At 43.0% G+C, this 16,238-nt stretch overlaps 1 protein-coding gene across 13 annotated transcripts in view; it reads left to right on the top strand.

Moving 5' to 3' along the window:
• tcf7l2 (transcription factor 7 like 2) overlaps window positions 1–14,399 on the top strand; it is an 85,961-nt gene extending 71,562 nt beyond the window's left edge. For 3 of the 13 annotated variants that reach the window (XM_079577855.1, XM_079577847.1, XM_079577857.1), the window contains 8 exons: window positions 1,477–1,563; window positions 5,322–5,462; window positions 5,664–5,823; window positions 6,465–6,573; window positions 7,117–7,179; window positions 7,907–7,957; window positions 8,851–8,923; window positions 12,224–14,399. In XM_079577855.1, coding sequence (XP_079433981.1) covers window positions 1,477–1,563; window positions 5,322–5,462; window positions 5,664–5,823; window positions 6,465–6,573; window positions 7,117–7,179; window positions 7,907–7,957; window positions 8,851–8,923; window positions 12,224–12,686 — 1,147 coding nt within the window. In that variant the 3' untranslated portion in view covers window positions 12,687–14,399. Of the gene's footprint in view, window positions 1–1,476; window positions 1,564–5,321; window positions 5,463–5,663; window positions 5,824–6,464; window positions 6,574–7,116; window positions 7,180–7,906; window positions 7,958–8,850; window positions 8,924–9,478; window positions 10,105–12,223 lie in introns of those variants that run through there. The other 10 variants (XM_079577856.1, XM_079577854.1, XM_079577858.1 and 7 more) reach the window with 8 other exon arrangements.
• Window positions 14,400–16,238: the final 1,839 nt, after the last annotated feature.

The raw sequence follows: 16,238 nt of genomic DNA, 5'->3' as shown, positions 1-16,238 counted from the left end.
AGTGGGCGGGCAGAAACTTAAGGTGCATTATGCAACTTTTCATGCTGAAAAAGAAACTTGATGTTTCTTCGTATTTGACCTTGTAGTGACCTAGCAGCTGTATGAGTGGTCACTATGGCGCCTTTACTTTCCATCAGAGTGGTCTCTACAATGCTCCAGGATCAATTGTTTGGAAGGTTTTCACTACAGACAGACCCTCCCACCAGAAAACCTACAAAACAATTGATCCTAGAGCATTATAGAGACGACTGTGATGGAAAGTAAAGGCACAGTGCTGACCACTCCTACAGCTGCTAGGACACTACAAGGTCTGTGACACACAAATAATTAAAATTACACTTTTTTTTGCATAAAAAGTTGCATAATGCACCTTTAACTAAAGGTTCAGTGTTATGAGGTGAACATTATGACAAAAATGTGATCACTCTGTGTGTTTTATGGCTGCAAAATACATGATAAGTTAGAATAACATTATATTACAATCATAGTGTGCAGTTGTGACTATTTGTTCTTGTGATTCCTGCTTGCTTCAGTATTTGCTCAAAAACAGACCTTAAACTACAACCCATTCATGTCCAGGGTGACTAATCGAGGGCTGTTTTTCTGATATTTGTTTTAGTTGAAAGCATCTTTTTCACTTTCTAAACTGAAACTAAAAGAAAACCTTCAAGATTTGTAGCTTTGGCAGCAAGGTGCCTCGTGTGTCCTCTCCAGAGGGGGTCATCCACCCACTGCTGTGTCTAACTCAGTGTTTAACTCCCATCTCGGCCTCTGGACCCACAAAAGCCAGACCTCCCTCGACCGGCGCCAACCCCAACTTCCCTACTCCGCGGCGCATACTTCTTTTGCATGTCTCTGTATAGACCAATTACATTAATGAACTGTGATTGGCCGTATTTTACCCACAATTCCACACGGGGGCTCTCCCCTGGTAACTCATGTCAACACTTGTTAATATGACAAAAGGCTACAAATTAAGCTCTGTTAATTTAATGTTTTCTCACCGCGATCTAAATACCGAGAGAGGCCCCGAGCGCAGTCATGGCGCCCTTTGATTTGCTGCACTTTATTTTGGTATAAATTTACATTCATTATTGTTTGTCTTTGGATGTGTAGACCTCAATTAGCGTGATGGCTCCATTAAAGGAAACCGCGCTTCGTCTTTAATTATCACAACAAAACACCTAGTTCCAGCTCGGGGAGGAACAGGGCCCCACTCCGTCGACACAGAGCGAAGGGTTATGAAATTTAATTAGCCATCCCTATCAAGATTTGTGGCACTCAAATTGTTCGGAGTTTTCCCCGGCTTTGATCCGCGCTCTGCAATCCCCTAGATTTTTGTCCTGATCAAATGAGAATAAAGAGGCCCACGTCCGGGGAGCAGGCGCGAGACACGCGGGGGCTTTCGCTCCTTGCACGTCCGTCAAGCAGCCTTCTTTACCTTTGCACCTTTCTTCTTCTCCTCCCTCTTCACAGGCAAGGTCAACCTGTTTATCCAATCACGACAGGGGGCTTCAGACACCCCTATCCAACTGCGCTCACTGTCAACGCATCCATGTCAAGGTGAGTTGAGGCCCGCTACTCTCTCATTCACACACAAACGCACTCACACACGCACACGCTCCCTCATAGGTGCCACTGGGCTTGTGCTTTAGCTTCTCACTCCAAAAAAAAAAGAAAAAGAAAAAAAAAAGACCCTTCACAAGAGCTCCCACTCCACATCTCAGCGTTCAAAAGGGCCAATCCTCCAGCGTGCTGCTCCGGCTCGCATGCTCAAATATTAATTATATTTATCTTTTTCTAATGAGGCCCCAGAAGAACGTTTACCCCCGCCGCATGTCAGCCCGAGCCCGGCGCATGTCCTTGCTGCAATTTTCGAGCAACCAAGACAGATAAACAAACACTTGCAAACACTTTGAAGGGGGGTGACTAGTTGAGAGAAGACGAGGCCTTGACACTTTGGTTTTTTTTTTTTTTTAGCCCATTAGGGTCCCTTCTCGAGTGCAAGGCGTTACACTGCACCCACGAGGCCACGTTCTTATGTGTTGCCATCTTGTATACATGCGTGTGTGTCTTTGTCGGGCGCCTGTTAAACAACTCATTGTTCCCATGAGAGGAGCGCGCGTCGTCTATATATCGTGTGGGAAGCGAGGAGAATTAATTTAGGGTGACTGAAAAAAGCTGGTGATTTGTGGCGCTGGAGCAGCCAAAAAAGCGGCAAATAAAACAAACAGCCTCCCACTCTGTACTCCGCCTCCTCCTGTCCTGTCCTCCTCCTCCTCCTCCTCCTCCTCCCCTCCGCTTAGCGCCCTCTGCAGCAGGGGGACTTTCGGGACATGAGGGACGAATCCGAGCTTTGGTTTAATTACCGCCTGATTGGAACAGCAGCTCCTGAGGGCGGCTGGTTAGGCCTCGGCGACGTTGATGGATCATGTAGAAGCGAGGGGGGGAAAGGAGAGGGGGGGGTTCAGTTTTATTTACAGCCCTGAAATAAAGTTTGGCAGTGAGCTTACGCAGAGTCCAAAAAAACCAATGAATGAATGTCTCCCCCCTTTCGTCGGACATTACTCCTAAACTCAATTGGATTTACTTCGTGTCAAATTTCGAGCTCAGGGTCAGGAGCCGGGGCCTGTTCCAACATCGGGATCTGGCCCCCCCTCCCAAAAAAAAAAGAAAAAAACTTTAAGTGACTGCTAATGTGCCCCCGTAATGGCCGCCTCTACATTGTGATCATCTTATTTCCAGTGTGGCTAATTGAATCCGCCGGCTGGCTTGTGTAGAAGGGGGGGGGGGGGACTGGCCACGGGGAAGAGCTAATGCCCTGTGATGAGGCCCTTAATTGAATTAGGATAACTGAATAGATGGGGGGCTTTGGGAGGGCTTTCTGCAAAATGGGGAGGGTTTAGCACGTCTCCGAAAAAAGAAAAAGTTGCGAGTGTACAGGACAGAAAAGGCTTCAATTTGCTGACAAATTTTCAAGCGAAGCAGAACCGTCAGATGGTTGGTTTTGTTCAAAGCCTTCCACCATTGTTATTGCTCAGATGATTTGTAGGCAGGCGGCGGGGGAAATAGCGAGCAAAAAGACAGCCTTGGCCTTGTATTCTTGTAGGGAGCCAAGTCTACCCTGTATCAAGTCCCCATTGCGGTCGAATTAGGATGCGGAGAGCGGACGTGCTACCTTGTAAGTCCCGCATTGGGCACCTTACACCCAGGTCCTGTTAAAAAATACATTCTTTCAGGACGTAGGGAAAAAGTGGTAGTAGTAGTAGTAGTAGCCAGCGGAGCAAATGAAAGACATTATTTTGATAATGGGGTTAGGCGCAGGTCCCTTATATAATGTGCGACGGTGTGACAGGTGGGAGGATATGAGGAGACCCCCCTTTTGCCCCCTCTGCTTAAGCCTGCCCTTTGATATGCCCCCCACGCCCCGCCATCGCCGCTCCGTCTCTCTCTTTTTTCCCGGGGAGCGGTGGAAGCGAAACCGACCTGATCATTATACATTAAACAGGCGCAGGGGCTACTGCCTAGCACCGGCAATTAAATGGCGCTGGCTGACACCGGGCTCGCCGCGTTGCTGACCCCCCCCTCCCCTCCCTCCCCTCCTCCCTCCCCTCCTCCGTCCAGCCGCCCTCACCTTTCAGATTGAGACGTCGCAGCCCCAGGGTTGGCGGTGGGAGGGGCGTTTTGCGTTTCTCTCTCACCCCCATTCGTCTTTGCTGTGTCTGATAAATTGGTCCTTTGCCACTGATGACGCTGATGTTCATGATGAGGATGATGCCTTCAAAGAGATGGCCGTCATGTTTAAACCATAACCTGTGCTACGCTCTGGGAGGAGGGAGGGAGGTGCGAGGTGGCGAGGGGACAGGGGAGGAGTAGAAGGAAGGAGAGGAAAAAAAAAAAATAGATCTTGGAACAGAGGAAATTTTAACAAGAGAGAAAAAGGAGGAAGAAGCAGGGAGCGCGGGAAATGCAGCAGCCCTAATGATGGGCGATATATACAGCCAGTGTGCTGCCTGAGCTCCCCATCAACGCATGACATGGCACAAACACCAATGTGTCAGTGATGAAGGGAGAAGAGGGGAAAAGGAGGGAAAGAGGGAGAGAGTTTGAGGGGGGAGCGCACTGGCACTCCCCTGAGATGGCCTCCAACAGAAACTAGTTGTTCCTGGCGAGTTTATCCTCATCATTATATTCTGGCTCCGAGCCATGCAGCCAGACACAGCCGGATAATGAGCTGTTTTCAAAAAAAAAAAAAAAAAAAGAATTATTCCATCTTTCTTTCTCTCCTTCATCCTCTTCTCTTAAATGTGTGTGTGGTTTGTAAACACACACACACACACACACACATGCAGATGCAGGTTGGAATAATCACAGGCGAATAATTAGTGTCGTACAAAGTGTAGCGTAACATTCGGGTTCAGCCTCGCCTTCGCGTCTGGTGGCTGTTCTCGAATCCATTTCACAAATAAAGGTTTCTGGCCTGAATGTGTGCAGCTGTGCAGATGATGAAATGATGATAGCAGAGCAGAGGGAGGCAGATAAAAATGTCAGAGCTGCTGACAGTGCTGAATTGGCAGAAAAAAAAAGATGGGAGGAAGCAAATAGAGAGCCAATACCTGAAGTGATACTAGACTTTGATAGAGCATTTTAATCTATTCTTCCATAGCAGATAATAGCTCAGGCTTTACCCTTTCCAATTGCAGCAGTTTTCATATCAGGCACATTTTTCTCAAATTCTGCCATAAATTATCATCAGTAAATTGGAGAATGGCAAGCTGACAAAATCAGACTTCGAAATCATTTGGTGGTAATTGTCAGGCGCGCACAGATGTTTTCAAAATGCTCAGTGTCATCATAAAATCTACACAGCATCTTCAGTCACCAACTATTATTAGTTCAAGGTTTTTCCCCCACATAAAAATCGCTTGGTTCGCAGGGCACATACAGCAGAATTGTATTCCCATGTTTAGCGACTAGTGATTAATAAGAATTGCTTTGTGTGTACTGTAACTGTGCATGGTCTAATATCATCGTCTTGAAGAACCACTGCTCAGTAGAGGGTTTCTTTTTTCAATAGTGAATAGCGCCTGTAGCCTTGAACGCGCTCATGTGCATGTTTGTTTATGCGTGTTGTTGTATTCACGTCTTCAAGTAGAAGGCCAGCCCCAGTCCTGTAGAAGTAATTGAACAAAAAAAAAAAGAAAAAGAAAAGTGGGCCTGAGCATTAGCCATTGAAACGTGTGCAGTAGTGTCTTTGTTGTTTGTTTATTTTGTGCTTCATCTTCCCATTTCACCCGTGTCCATTCTGACGATTTACACAGTCTTCTGTCCTCCAGGTTCCCCCCACACATGGTGCCCCCCCACCACAGTTTGCACACCACGGGCATCCCACACCCCGCCATCGTCACCCCCAACGTCAAGCAGGAGTCCTCTCACAGCGACATCAGCTCCCTCAACAGCTCGTGAGTACTTTTTCAACTTACTTTTCTACAGTATAGTAGACAATATCACTTTTGTGAGAGTTTGGGTTCCCACATTTATCTTAATCATGGCTTAAAATCCTTTCATGATAGTTCAACCTCTTTTAATTTCTACACAAGCTGCTATAATGCTATACAACTGTTGATCAGGACTTGACTTGTGTCTCGTATTTGTGCGCACAGGAAGTCAGATGCGAAGAAGGAGGAGGAGAAGAAGAAGCAGGTGCACATAAAGAAACCTCTGAACGCCTTCATGCTCTACATGAAGGAGATGCGTGCCAAGGTGGTGGCCGAATGCACGCTGAAGGAGAGCGCTGCCATAAACCAGATACTGGGACGGAGGGTAAGACATTCCCCTGTTTTACTGTGAGGACTTAGTTCACAGGCTCTGCACAAACGGCCTAATCTCTATGATGAACATGCGACAATGTAGTAAACTCTGTGAGCAAAATGGGCACAGTAAAAAGTCATCTCAAGAGTCACTGGCAACTTAACTAAACTTTCAGCTAAGACGACTCCCCATAGAGGATATGAGTTTACCGATACAGTTGCTAGAATCAGATAATGCAACTTAGAATAGCATTGTTTTCAGATATCAATAATAAAATAGTCAAATGAACTATGGGAGCAGAATGAATGAATGAAAAGAAATAAACAAAGCAAAAAGATATGCTTCCATTTCTTCAATGTTGAAAGATAGCTTGGCTAGTGGACAAGTTCATCCAAACAAAAAAGCATTTAAAGAGTAATTCATTCATAGATCCCTTGAACTTTGATCCAGATCCCCTTTTTGTGTTCAGTGATCCATTTTAATGAAAGGGTTATTGGTAAAAAGTCCAAAAAGTTGTCTTTCAATGTGCAGTGCATATTTTGTTCCCAAATGTACTTTTTAGACAAAATTACAGTTCAGTTGCGCTGTCTAGCAATATGGCCGCTGTCCCAGACTCTAAGAATCTCTTGTGTTGTGTCCCTGGTGTTCCACAGTGGCATGCCCTATCGCGGGAGGAGCAGGCCAAGTATTACGAACTGGCCAGGAAAGAACGACAGCTTCACATGCAGCTGTACCCCGGCTGGTCGGCACGAGACAACTATGTAAGTTTTTATTTTTTCAAGTTATAATGAATCCCTTCTCTTTCCCCAACGTGACCAGGACTAAAGCCGCGCAATATACATAAACAAACATTAGGTGACGCAATGTCCGTATCGTAATATTCGAAATAGTTGAACACCCTAATCAGATATAGAGCATTGTTGATAGTTTCTTTTAACCGTGCGACTGTAGCACCCTCTGAGCAGCGACGACCTTAACAATGTTTCTTGCCGACTTGTAGCAAATCAACTTTTGTAAAAGCAAGACGTGCAATATGAAACAAAAGATTACAACAGAAGAAGATAAGGACCAGACAGTGAAGGGGAGGGAGGAAGTCTGGCCTGCAGTGGCTGTTTCAAAACTGCGGGGCAAAGACGAGAGAGGGGAAAAAAAAAAAAAAGAGAGAAAAAAAAAAGCGAAGCCCGAATGAATAAATAACGTAAAAAAGTCTAGAGCTATTGTCTGTTTTATGTTTTGGGCATTCTGCAATATAATAACTAAGGTTCCTGTCTGTGTCTTGTTTTCTTTTTCTTTCTATTTTTTTGGCGGCTAACCAACAGGGGAAAAGGAAGAAGAGAAAAAGGGAAAAGCAGCAAGCAGAGAGCAATGGTAAGTGAGCTGCAATTATCTCCCATATTAGAAGACCCCCATCATGTGTCAAGCAGATGTGACATGCTGCAAGATAAAAGTCAAGCCAGTTATTTTATTTTTTTCTGCTTTTGCCTGTGTTGTTGTGCCTGGCTCTTTTTTTTTTTTTTTGGCTGTTGTATAGTTTGCTACTCAATGCAATGCAATATTTAAATAGTAGTGTTGCTTGTAACACACACACCCCTCCCGCAACCCCCCCCACCCCCTTTCTCCCATTTCCCTGTAGCCTTCCCCTTGCTAATAATAACTGAATATGCATGACCCACCCCCCCCCAAACGCACACACTCCCACCACGGACCCTCCCTAACCCTCACTACCCCTCAGCGTATTGTGATGATGTGTGTTTTGAGAACTTGAAGCCATTAACGCCTGTTTTAAGATGCCTGTGCCCTGCAGACACTACTATTACTACAGTACCATGTGTATATGGAAGTGTATGCGTGACTATGCATGTGCCCCCCCCCCAATGCTTGCTTTCATGCATGCCTTTTGATCACTCACATCTCAAATTAAGGAGGTTTGCTAATGTGTATTTATATATCTATCCATTTCCCACCTTTCATACGCTTCCTACTCTGATCATAATGTTGATTTTGAAACCGGAGCGACTTTGTGTCTCATGTATTTTGCGCTCATTTTGGTGACGGATTTCTTCTTGAAGGCCTCTTTATCTGTTCTTTTTTTCAGAACACAGAGAATATTTTCCAAACCCTTGCCTTTCACTCCCTCCGATTACAGGTGCTAATGACATTTTGACTTTTAATTTTTTTTTAAAGTATCTTTTCACTAACTTTATTTCTTCCTTTGATTTATATGAAATGTAAATCTTTATGACTGTTCCATAAGGATACAATATGCTTAAGTGACCGCTTTCCTTTTGAACTGCTGTTGTTGTAGCGCCAGGTTGTAGCCTTTACGTCGCTAGTTAGCTTAGCATATTCAAAACCATACTGTGTGACAAAACGACAGCTAGATTATGTGTTTAAGATGTGGTGTCAGGGTAAACCTCCTTAATAAACTGCTTTAGTATCTGATCTATGCTTGCGCCTGTCCCACGGGCCAGTACGAGATAGGCCTGCACTTTTAGGCCTGGGCTCAAACACTGATTAGCCGTTAGCGATGTAAGTCAGCGATGTAAGTTAGCGATGTAAGCTAGCCAGTAACTTTCTGTGGCTTATTTTCTGCCAATGCTACTGGATAAAGTCAAGTGTTTGATCCCAGGTCTAAAGCAAAGACCCCACTCTTGAGGCTCCAGCCTTTTTAATCTTTCCTTGGCTAAAGCTAACCCACAACCGAGCAATTTTAGCAACCCGCTAGCACTAGTCCCACTCACATTGCCTTTTTGAAATCCCAGATGATCTAATCTTTTCTGCAGCTTTAGATAACATGACCGCAAGCAGTTTTTCCCCCCTTTTTTTTTTTTATAGAATAATAATTGACCTAATTTGCATGCATTTTGTTTCGACTAAAGTCTTAATAATGGCTGTGTGATGGTTTTTTACTGCTGGCCTTCATAGATTCACTGTGTTTGTTTTGTTTTCTTCTCATTTCTTTTATTATTTTTGAAACATTGTTTGGGTTTCTATCCTTCCACTCTGCTGGCTTCCCCTCCTCTGTCGCCGCTACATCAGACCTGAGCGCTCCTAAGAAGTGTCGAGCGCGCTTTGGGCTCGACCAACAGAATAACTGGTGTGGCCCGTGCAGGTGTGTATGGTGTTTGCACTGGCCAGGACCAAGCTAAGGCTGGGCTCAATGCTCTCTCTAAAAAAAACAAAAACAAACAAAAAAAAACAAAAAAAAACTCTGGGATTTTCTCTTTGCTTTTTGCTGCTCTGTGCTTCCAGTTTCTCTCTTGCTCTTGTGGTTCTTAGCTTCCTGTGCGCACCAGGCCAAGCTATCGCCACCTCACAGCTTCCTCCAGCTACGCCCTGCCGGTCTCTCGCTGGGCCACAAGTGTTCAGTTTGACCTCCTATTTGGGGAACAGGGTTTAACAGCTTCTCTTTGTATGGCTGTTGTGACTGTTAAATGAGTTTAGTCTGAGTTATTCTGAAGAGAAACCGGGCGGGTCAAAGCTATAGGCGCTTGTGAGCTGCCGTAGCTTGGTGTTCATAGAGGATATCCCAGTGTGACCAGCCAAAGCCTAAGTCCTGGCTACATGTTTTTGTCTGTGCAATGACGTGTCCATTTTTGTTTCCTTTTTCCTTTTTTTTCTTTTTTGTCTGTGTTTGTGTATACGTGTCTACCTCTTTGGCTAACAGATGCAAATACCCCAAAGAAGTGTCGTGCCTTGTTCGGGCTTGACCAGCTGAGTTTATGGTGCAAACCCTGCAGGTATAACTGCTGTACCACTGGGAGGAGGACATCCACATCAGCAGATCCTTCCTCTTGATTATTTGTTCAGATATCGCTCTAAAACATGTTTCCAGCCATGAACAGATGGCGATCTCTTTTTCCTCACTCAGAAATTTCCTGCTGTAAATTTCTACCAATTTTCACAATGAACTCGGTTCAAGCCCAGTGGCAGAAAATGGATTTCTTAGCAGGAGCTATAATCTAATAAGATGTTTTTTTTTGTCTTTTTTCGTATTCATTTAGACGACAATGTTTCATTGTGAATATTTGAAATCCATTTTCTTCCGGGGCTGTGGATAGTCCTCCCCATCTTCACTGTTATGTATGTCCTGAAATTGGCACCCTTGATAACTGTGATGCTGACAAATTTAGGCCTGTTTCCTTTGAGGGCCTTTTGAGTGACACTCTTTTCTGTGCCCTCTTCCTCCTCCTTTCCCACCTCTTCTTCCTCTTCAATAACCCTTACTTAGTCCCTACCTGTTGTCTTTCTGTTCTGACACAAGCAGTCTTTGAATTGGGAATATTTTCATGGTAGGTATTTGTTTCTGCTAAGTAATTCTCCCTTCTCTGTGTCTTGGCTTCAGTCACCATTTTATTTTTCTCCGACACAACTGTCAACACCATTCATTGTACTGCTGTTCTACATTGACATACTTTTTTTTTTTTTAGCACCAAATTTTATAAAAAAATTAAGAATAACAGTAAACATTGGTCCAGTGAAAGATTAGTTATTATTAGTACTACTAGTAAATTGAATTCTCTGTCCCTCGTCATTGCTGCTCTCCTCTGATTGGCCCACGTTCCCTCTCACAAGCTGCGAACGAGCTTCATGAGAAATACATTACATCTGCACCTCCTGAGCTCTGGCGTTTCGCTGTAGGAGCCGAGAGGTTAAAAGTTCTCTCTGGGCTCCCATTTCCTAAAAGATTCATCTGCTGTAATTTCCCACGAGAGCCGGGAAATCAATAAAGATACACGGGCACATACTATGAGTCGATATGTCTGTTAAAAAATGGATATTAGCTCATTTGTAGCGGTTTGACGGACAGTTATCGGGAGCGTCTGTGTAGAGCCAAAACGGTAGCTTTTTGCGCGGGTCGATGCTCAGTGCCACCCAGAAGTGACGCAATGCCTGGAGATGGTGTTGCCAAATGCCAGAGTAAATGGGATAAGGGATAAGGCCATGCAATGTAAGACATAATATGCAGAAAAAATATATACATTTGGATTTTTAGACAAATACGGAAAGGAAAACCAAGCCTTTTTGATCTGGATCCATCTGGACAATTTGTGATACATGTGGCTTTAATATGAAAGATTTAGCTTCCAACTGTACTATGTTTAATCAGAAATATTAATCTCCTGTTTCAATAGCATCTTTAAAAAAAAAACACCAACCTACTTTATGTCGCTCTAAGTTAAAAAAAGAAAAAAAAAAAGCTGTATCCTAGAGGCATCCTTGTGATAAAATACATCGTAGAGAGAGAGGTCAGTGCCAGGGTCAGGCGAGAGATGAGGTGGGCAGAGAATCCCCCCTAAACCAAATGTGAGCAGTCACTCCGCATTCACTGGATACGGCCAAAACCACCTCCTTTATTCCACTTCCTCCCATAGCCAGAGCACCGCTAGGGCCCCGGGACTCGGCAGCCGATGGGGGGGAGGGGTTGCGACCTCAGGCGGGAGAGCAGACATGACGCCTTGACCCCTCACGCGCACTCACACTCGTGTCTTTGGGGCAGAGACAAGGGGTTAGCCGGGATCGTGCAGACTTTATACATAAAACTTGGACACCCTCGGGAGAGCTGCTGCGCAGGCCGCTTTTTACTGCAGACAGGCTGTAAACTCGAGAATGCTTAAGTTTATGTACATCCTCGCTCAAAGTGCAATTAGATAAGGGTGTAGCTTTTGCGATGTCACAGTAATCAGAGACAATTGCTAGAATTTGGTGTCTGCCGTTTAAGATGATTTACTGTCACAGGAGGAATCTAAAGCTCCATAGTCACCATGTATTGAAATATAAGGCTCATGTACATTTCATTAACTCTAATAGCATTTGGCCTTATAGTATTTAAAATGTCAAAAACTTACTGTAAAATGTTCACTGTAGCTAAACACTTTCCACACCTGACATGTAATTCCCCTCCTTTGTCCCCCAACGGGCCAGACCCATTCAGAGAAAGAACATCCGTTACACAATTAGGAGGCTCATCTCGATCTCTTGTCTCAGTCTTTTGCATCTTTTCTCCTTGGCTATTTTCTTTTCTGGTGCTAAATTTGTAATTTTCTCCATGTCTGTCCTGTCTGGTGATTTTGATTTTGGAATTATACTGTCATTTCTATCACCTTTCCTTGGCATGAGAATGCATCGTTTTGTATCTGTCTGTGCCCAAATGCACCTGTTATTTGCTTGACCAAGTTCCCCCTGTTTAATAATGTATGTTCAATTGAAATGAGGCTATGCTTAATGCATTTAAGTTGAGTTATTGGATATGCAGTATACGTAAGAGCAAGAACCCAATTACTATGTAGTGGCTTGTGTACGATCAGAGGGGATCTTTTGTCAAGTGCAGATGCATTGAGGTCTTTGAAAAGCAAAAGAAATCTGTTGTGGCTAAACAAGCTTCTTTTTTTTCTTTGGCCTTGTCCCTCAGGAGAAAAAAAAAGTGCATTCGCTACATCCAAGGTGAAGGCAGCTGTGCCAGTCCTCCCTCTTCGGACGGAAGCTTACTCGACTCTCCCCCACCCTCCCCCTCCTCGCTGATCCTCTCCCCTTCGCCGAAAGAGTCCAAACCTCAGACTGAACAAATGCAACCTCTCTCACTGACTATGAAACCGGCCCACCAGCCACTCCACCTCCACCACCACCCCGCGCACCTTCTGACCGGCCCGCCATCTTTGGTTCAGCTAGACAACAACTCTTCCTCCTCGGCGGCCAGCAAAACGTCCGGCGCGTCGTCCCACAACGGGTCCCTGGAGCACGGCGAACTCCCGTCCTCGCGGGGTCAGCCGGGGTCTTCCTTGGGACGTCCTGCAGCTTTGCTATGTCATTCCCGCTCGCTGCTCCCCTCTGCGGCCTCTCAGCCTCTGTCGCTAGTGACCAAGTCTATAGAATAGTCCTTTTTTAGCTCTGCACCTTTGTAGACCTTTCCGCTTCATGTTCTTCTTTTTTCTGTGCCATTGAGGCGTTGGAATTTTAGTTTTGTTTTATTAAAGTTCATTGGTCAATATTTGACCCATCATTATCAAAAAGTCTAATTATTATAAAGAAATACGATGAGCTGTAGTATAGCTTTGTGAATCTGCCAAAATTTTTATGAATTTTGTTTGATGTCTTTTTTGTAGTGTTAAAACCGTGCAAACAGAAAAGTTTATTTAGTTCCACTTCTAAATGGATATAAAGGTCGGCTAGGATACTCAGCAAGCCCTACTCAGAAGAGTTGGTTCTCCTTCTTTATTTGTATTAAATACGAGCTTGCGAACCAATCATTGACATCGACAAACATGATGAGGGCACAAGGCTGGTGTTGACACCTCACCGAGGAACAATATTGTGATGTTACTTGTTCTTGTTTAAATGTACAGAATAAAGGGGCGGGAGTGTGTGGGGGAGGGTTACTGTTGTTAAATATGCATTCTTCCACTGCGTTGTCTTTTTCTTTGTTGTTTACCTTTTGGGGCGGAGTCAGGTGAGTGGGCGGGGCTTGGGGAGGGAATTGTAAGTTGGGGGGGTTATTAAATTGTCACAACGCTAGGACCAGTAGTATTTATTGCTTTAGAGATTGCTTGTTGTACCTTGTACGTGTCTCTTTTTGATTTGTTTATTAATACATTGTACAAATATTTTTTCTTAAGGTTAAGCGACTTATATATATGAATGAACCATTTTTACAAGGATTTGAAAAACACTAAAAAAAGGTTTTGTTATTATGGATTACTTTTCCGCGCTGAAAACCTGGATTCCACTCAGTGTCCCGTGTATAGGTCTCACACACAAAAAGTATGCACAAGCTCATTTCAACAGATGCGTCGATAAGCCATTTTACAAATAGAAGAAAGACTAACTTGAAGCAGACAGTGGGTACCGTGTCTTCAGTGGTTGGAAAAAAACACCCTTCTTTTTTATTGCACAGTCCGATCTCCCCGACTGTAGATTTGTGTACAGATTTTGCGTGCCAAATTTTTGTGATAATTTCCTCTGCCCCTCTAACCATGCTGTAGGGACATTTCTGTTCATTTTGTTGTCATTTTTTTAATTTAGATACCATTCTTTGCTGTGACGTTACATAGATTGCTATGTATGTAGTATAAATGTTGCTATAACAAATGTGTTTGGTAGCAAATTGTCAAATATTAAAATTTAAACTAATAAAAAGACGGACATCATACTGTATAAACCCACGCGGGCCAAATTATGTATATTAGGAGGTTCATAAAAAACTATTAAATACAAAAAAATACACAAACTGCCACTTTTAAGTACACTTCTACATATAGGTAGATAGAAAAAATAGGCATGTTGATGTTGCAAGAGGCTGTAAAAAAGCTACAAGAGAATCATCCACTCGGTGCCATTGTAGTTGACATGACGACTGTAAGCTGTCGATTTCTTCTCTGGTTTATTAAGATGCTAATGATAAATAGTTTGAATGTTTCCTTAACGGCTGTGATGTTCCTGTTCTATTTTATGCTCTTATCTTTTCCGTTTGTTTGTTTTTCCTGTTATTTTAAAATGGTTCACAAAACCATGTTTTTGTAATGAATAAATGTTTATGCTGTACAGTCTCTGTAGCATGCAGTTCTGTATTAATAAAAGCAACTTAGTATGTGCACACGTGTGGCTTTCACTTATTCACAACAGGCAGAGGAGTCAGCTCAGGAGATTTCCCATTTGCAATAGGAAACATTTAAAATCTAAAAATATATAAATTAAAAAAAACCATTAACACAAGTTTAACTACATTTGCAATTCACCCTAAAAGTCCAAAAGCAGAAAAGTAGTGCTGCCTGCACTGATGTGTAATTATATATGAATACACTGAGGGTGTTTAAAGTATAATGTAACAAAGATGATTCGCTGCCTGTCTGTGGAAAGTGTTGATCAATTCTACCAACATTATAATTTAACACTAATTGTTTAACAAAACCCTTTTTGCATCAGAAACCTTTACATTCTCTTCACAGACTGTAGTGAGGAGTAAACTACTATCAAAATAGTGTGTACAGAAAGTTTCTGTCTGCAGAAGCTGATGGTCCCGAGTGTAAACAATTCAACTGCAAACATTCATAAATGACCTGTAAAATAATTAGATTTGCACTATTTCAGATAAGTCATGACTCAAAGTTAGAAGACACGGCCTATCATGAGCAGCACTACATCATGACAGTTTCTTCTATTTAACTTCACAGTACTTTAGATAGAAGCCAATAGAAAAAAAGTTATTTTATTCTCTCACGAAAAGTACAATGTGTCACAATAAAACATTTGAAACTGTGTTAAGAAAGAATCTTGGATACAAATTTATACACAACATTTTTCAAAATTATTATTATTATTTTTTATCATAGTATGACTAAATGGTAAAATAAAACTACAAAGCTTTGTCTTAAAAATGTATTTTATAACAAATCATGACAATATGCACATTATGAAGGAGACTGGAGTTCACTGACAGGACAACATTGTGCGATACCTTTATACTCAGTCTTTGCACACAATCAAATTTGGAAATGGATTAATATTTCTAACACCTCTGTTAGTAAATGAGCTTAAAAAGACTTAAAAAAACATAATCAAGCGATTGAGAGAAAGAAAAAAGCCATTACAGCCTTCAGTAACTGTATATACAGCAACTACACCAAATCACATCATTTCATCTGTAACAACCTTGACAAACATTCCTCTTCTGTGGAGCTTCAAATAAGCTTTAATTTCAACTCCTTTTTCACTTATACGGCGTCAAAGCATTTAAGGTGATCCCGACACAGAATCAGAGCGAATATTTATATGTTTTCTCAAATAAACTGTCAACAGTAAATGAAAAAAAAAAAACAGTTTGGCTGTACTTGAGCGTGGCCGTGGTCTGTGCCAGCCCCGTCTCCGCCTTTGTTCCCCCTTTGAATGTATACACTATTCTTAATGCATTTGTGCGGTCTATACCCTTGAACTATAAACCATCACACAGGCGACATATAGGAACATGGGAGGCGCTCGTCGCGGTCCCATTGCGTTTCAAGGAGGAGCGAAGCCTTTGTGTATACCTGAGTAAAAGAAATGTTGCGTTTTTGATGTTGGACGACATGCAGCGAACAATGCAGAAGGCCGTCTTCCGAGAAACGAGAAAATGTCCCCCCTACTTTGTGACAAAACAAGAAGGAATTGTTTCGGATGGATTTGAAAAAGCAAAAAAAAAAAAGCCGCCCATGACCCCGTTCACATCGCTACAAAAACAGAGAAACGCCTGCATAAACATCAACAGCTTTCAATACGGCTCTACATCTTCAATCGAGCCTCAATTAACATAAAGAACCAGTGCTATTTTCTGAATTCTCATTTGTCGGGAAAGCGCGTTTGCCAAGGTATAAATAGACATTGAAATCAACTCCAACTCTGCGTGACCTTGGCCAAGCCCTTCATTCAGGCCTGGAATGCTTCCTGGTAAAAAAGGC

Source organism: Gobius niger (assembly GCF_951799975.1).
Source record: "Gobius niger genome assembly, chromosome: 19".
Taxonomy (NCBI): Eukaryota; Metazoa; Chordata; class Actinopteri; order Gobiiformes; family Gobiidae; genus Gobius; species Gobius niger.
This window is presented reverse-complemented; position numbering and strand designations above follow the sequence as displayed.